Here is a 4,244-nt window from a genome sequence, read left to right as displayed (position 1 = left end):
TAGCACCCCGCCTGAACTCTGCCTGCACCCCATTCGGCCCTGCTAGCACCCTGCCTGAACTCTGCCTGCACCCCATTAAGCCCTGCCTGCACCCTGCTAGCACCCTTCCTGAGCTCTGCCTGCACCCTTCCTGAGCTCTGCCTACACCCCATTCAGCCCTGCCTGCACCCTGCTAGCACCCCACCTGAGCACTGCCTGTACCCCATTGAGCCCTGCTAGCACCCCTCTGAACTCTGCCTGCACCCCGTTCAGCCCTGCCTGTACCCTGCCCAACTCTGCCTGCACCCCACCTGCACCCTACCCAACCCAGCCCTCACCCTACCTGCTGCCTGCACCCTGCTCAACTCTGCCTGCACCGCATTTGCACCTCACCTGCACCTTCCCTGCGCCCCTGCCTGCATCCTGCCCGCACGCTGCATGCCCTGCGCCCAGCCGGCCAGGCCATCACCCCCTGCCCTGCACGCCTGCACCCCAAGCTCTACTCCCGCTGGCAATGGATGAGGTGCTGCAAAAGACGTGGAGGGTCTCCCCACGGAGCCCACTCACCCCTGCCCAGGGCTGGGGACCGTGCCCGGGCCCGTGGGGGTGATGCCAGCAGTGCCAGCGTCCAGCCCCCCCTCGGTAGCAGGGCTCTGGGCCCCCTCAGCACCTGGTTCCAACCCACACCAGCTCTGCCAGGCCAGGGACGATGCTGAAGGGCTGTGAGGACCCCTGGGGACACCCAGGGACCGGGCAGATGTGTCTTGGCTTGGCGTTGCACGTGCCCCGGCCAAAAGCCACCGGCGGGGACGTGGAGGAACAGACCTGCTCCTACCTCTGCCCGCACCGGCCCCGCAGGCTGGGGACAGCGGTGCCCGGCCCTCCGGGCTGTGCTTTGGTGGCTGGATGTGGCCCCTGGCAATGGCTGAGACCCCAAAAGAGCACAGGGGAGTCCCCGGGGCGGTCAGTGGCTCATGGGTGCTGCAGAGCCCCAGCACCAGGGGTTTCGGGGTCCCGAGGGGCTCAATGCCCCTTGGGCAGGTCCCAGAAGCAGCGCGGGCTTGGGACAGAGATGGGTGATGGTGGGCGCTGGCGGCGGCCGAGGGCTGGAGACTGTGCCGGGGGGGTTCCTCTGCACCCCGGTGTGCCCATGGGGCTGCGTGGCTGTGCCAGATCCAGCCCTCGCCCGGGGTGAGTGGGTTGGGGGTGCAGAGTGGGTGGCACACGTGGAACCCCAGACAGGAGCCCATGGCGGGACGTATGGGGCGGGCAATGCTGGAGGCACAGCTTTTCTCCTGGGTGCTGGGTCGAGCCGGGCGACCTCGGGCCACCCATGCAGGACGGGACGCAAGGGGACAAGCTGCAACCTGGTGTGCGGCACCTCCGTGTCCGCCCCAAACTCCCCTCAGCCCCGCTTCTCTACTGCAGCCGTCGAGGTGCCAACCCCGGTGCCAGCCACGGGGCATGGCACAGCCGTGGGGCACGGCACAGCCACGGGGCACGGCACGGCCATGTCCCTGCCCAGCCGTCAAGCGGCTCCGGCACCGGGATGCCCGTCCCCAGCACTTGCAGCGCTCGCCTCCCCCCCCCCCCCCAAGGGCTACTCCCGGTCCCTGCCAACGGGTCGGGGCCACATCGGGCACCATCCTGCACCCTCATCCCTCATCATCTCCGTGTCCCCAGGCTTCCCGCTGTGTCCAGGGTAGGGGGGGGTGTCTCGGAGCGCAAGGCCTGAGGGGGGCCAAAACCCCTCCATGCTGTATCAAGGGGGGGGTCGTAGCCTGACCCTGCACCCCCCAGCCATGAGCCGCCGCGTGGTGCGCCAGAGCAAGTTCCGGCACGTCTTCGGGCAGCCGGTGAAGGCTGACCAGATGTACGAGGACATTCGTGTCTCCAAGGTGACGTGTGACAGCTCCTTCTGTGCCGTCAACCCCAAGTTTGTGGCCATCATCGTCGAGTCCGGCGGTGGGGGGGCCTTCATCGTCCTGCCTCTTGCCAAGGTGAGCGGGGATGCTGCCAGGGTCTGGCCCCCCTCTCCCTGGGATGTACTGGGGGGCCATGCTGATGGGCTCTGCTTTTGGGGAGCTGCTGTGGGCCTGGACACCCCCCCCACAGCTTTGCCACAATATCCCCATCCTCGTGTGGGGGCTCGGGGCGGGGACAACCTGGGGTGGGTGACGTCCCGGGGGCGACCGAGGTGATGGGGGAAACCGCCCGCTGCTTTCGCCCCAGCCCAAATTCCCTGGGGGCACAGGATGCCCAGGGAGCATCCCAGTGGGGTGGGGGTCTGCCATGCCCACCCCAGCAGAGGGGCTGGGGACCCCATCCCAGCCCCTCCTTGCCATCAGAAGGGACACAAAACAACTTTTCCCGGGGCACATCATTCCCCTCTGTGTCCCTACGGGGCCTCACGCTAAGCGAGCCCCATTCCCACTGCCTGCCTCAGTTTCCCCCTTCGAGGCTGGTGCAAAGCTCTGGCCACCTCCGGGGTCCCCTGCATGTCCCCGCTTGTGCCCCAGCCCCACGTGGTGGCCGGGCTGGGGGCTTGGGGGGCACCTGGCAGGGTGTCGTCCCCCCCCAGTCGCTGGGGATTCATCCCAGCACCTCGGCGTTGCAGACGGGACGGGTGGACAAGAACCACCCGCTGGTGACCGGACACACGGCGCCCGTGCTGGACATCGACTGGTGTCCCCACAACGACAATGTCATCGCCAGCGCCTCGGAGGACACCACCGTCATGGTGAGGGGCAGGACCCTGGGCGGGAGGGGGACGGTGGGTACCGGGGGAGCAGCATGGAGCATCCTCCCCCCGCCCTTCGCTGCCTGCGAAGTGTCACTGGCCTATTTTTAGCCCCAGTGCCATGCGTTCACGCTGGCGGCGGCTGCTCTCTCCATGATGCAGCAGTTTGTGCTAAATATACCCGCCCCGGCGACTCAGCACCCAGGAATAGCTGGGGGGGGGGGGAGGGGGCTGCGCCGTGGCTGTGCCCCCCTCCCGGTGCCCACCAGCACCCCAAGTGCCAGGGATGCACCCCAGGATGCAGGCGCTGCTGCCGTCCCCTCGCCACCCACCCCGCAGCCTGAGCCGGGATTAACGATGAGGTTAATTGGCTCCGAGGCCCTCAGCCGCTTAGCGCTCACCTGTGGGGTGATCCCTGCCACCCCGTGCCCCCCTCACCGTCCCGTCACCCCCCCCCCAGGTGTGGCAGATCCCCGACTACGTCCCCGTCCGCAACATCACGGAGCCGGTGGTGACGCTGGAGGGACACTCCAAACGGGTGGGCATCATCTCGTGGCACCCCACCGCCCGCAACGTCCTGCTCAGCGCAGGTAAGGGGGTCCCGGGTCGCCCTCCCTGGGATCGGGGCGGCGGGGGGAGAATCCGTGGGGTGACGGCGTCTACCCCATTGGTCGTCCGCAGGCTGTGACAATTTGGTGATCCTCTGGAACGTGGGCACGGGGGAGATGCTGCTGGTGCTGGAGGACATGCACACCGACCTCATCTACAACGTGGGCTGGAACCGCAACGGCAGCCTCCTCGTCACCACCTGCAAGGACAAGAAGGTCCGCGTCATCGACCCCCGCAAGCAGCAGGTCGTGGCGGTGAGTGGTCCCACCCTGTGTCCCCCCACCCACCATCCCGCCGCGGGGTCCCCCCCTCCCCATGCCTGCCTGACCCTACTAACCTCCCGCACCCGCGCGTCTCTGTGTTTGGTTTTAACCCGCTAACGGCCGGCGCAGGAGAAAGCCAAACCGCACGACGGCGCCCGCCCCATCCGCGCCATCTTCGTGGCCGATGGCAAGATCTTCACCACCGGCTTCAGCAAGATGAGCGAGCGGCAGCTGGGCCTCTGGGACCTGGTACGAGATGGCGGCTCCTCTCCGACCGGCGCCGTCCCGGGGACCCCGGCCGAGCCGGGGATGCGCCGGGTGCCGGGAATACTCTCCAGCACCTCGTGCGCCCCGAGAGCCTCGTGCGTTCCCCAGGAGCAGGACTCAGCGGCTGTTTTGGGGGACAGATCCGGACCCCCTCTCCCATTTTCCCCTCTTCCCACGCCCCGTGCTGACTCTCTCCCCCTCCTCTTAGGAGAGGTTTGCCCCCCACGAAGGGCTGAGGCCCGTGCGGGCCATCTTCACGCGGGAAGGATACCTCTTTACCACGGGCTTTACCAGAATGAGCCAGCGGGAACTGGGCTTGTGGGACCCGGTAACGAGGCCGCATGGAGTGCTGCCCCGGGAACTTGGCCCCCCCCTTACCCCGATCC

General features: G+C 67.9%; 1 protein-coding gene across 1 annotated transcript in view; it reads left to right on the top strand.

Annotated features, from left to right (window-relative positions):
• The first annotated feature begins 1,781 nt into the window (after nucleotides 1-1,781).
• The window catches only part of CORO6 (coronin 6), a 3,685-nt gene continuing 1,222 nt past the window's right edge, over nucleotides 1,782-4,244 (top strand). The window contains exons 1-5 of the mRNA XM_010573942.1: nucleotides 1,782-1,979; nucleotides 2,597-2,719; nucleotides 3,180-3,309; nucleotides 3,401-3,582; nucleotides 3,721-3,840. Of these exons, the coding sequence (XP_010572244.1) occupies nucleotides 1,782-1,979; nucleotides 2,597-2,719; nucleotides 3,180-3,309; nucleotides 3,401-3,582; nucleotides 3,721-3,840 (753 nt within the window). The remainder of the gene's footprint in view (nucleotides 1,980-2,596; nucleotides 2,720-3,179; nucleotides 3,310-3,400; nucleotides 3,583-3,720; nucleotides 3,841-4,244) is intronic.

Source organism: Haliaeetus leucocephalus, unplaced genomic scaffold (assembly GCF_000737465.1).
Source record: "Haliaeetus leucocephalus isolate CR32 unplaced genomic scaffold, Haliaeetus_leucocephalus-4.0 Scaffold395, whole genome shotgun sequence".
Lineage (NCBI taxonomy): Eukaryota > Metazoa > Chordata > Aves > Accipitriformes > Accipitridae > Haliaeetus > Haliaeetus leucocephalus.
This window is presented reverse-complemented; position numbering and strand designations above follow the sequence as displayed.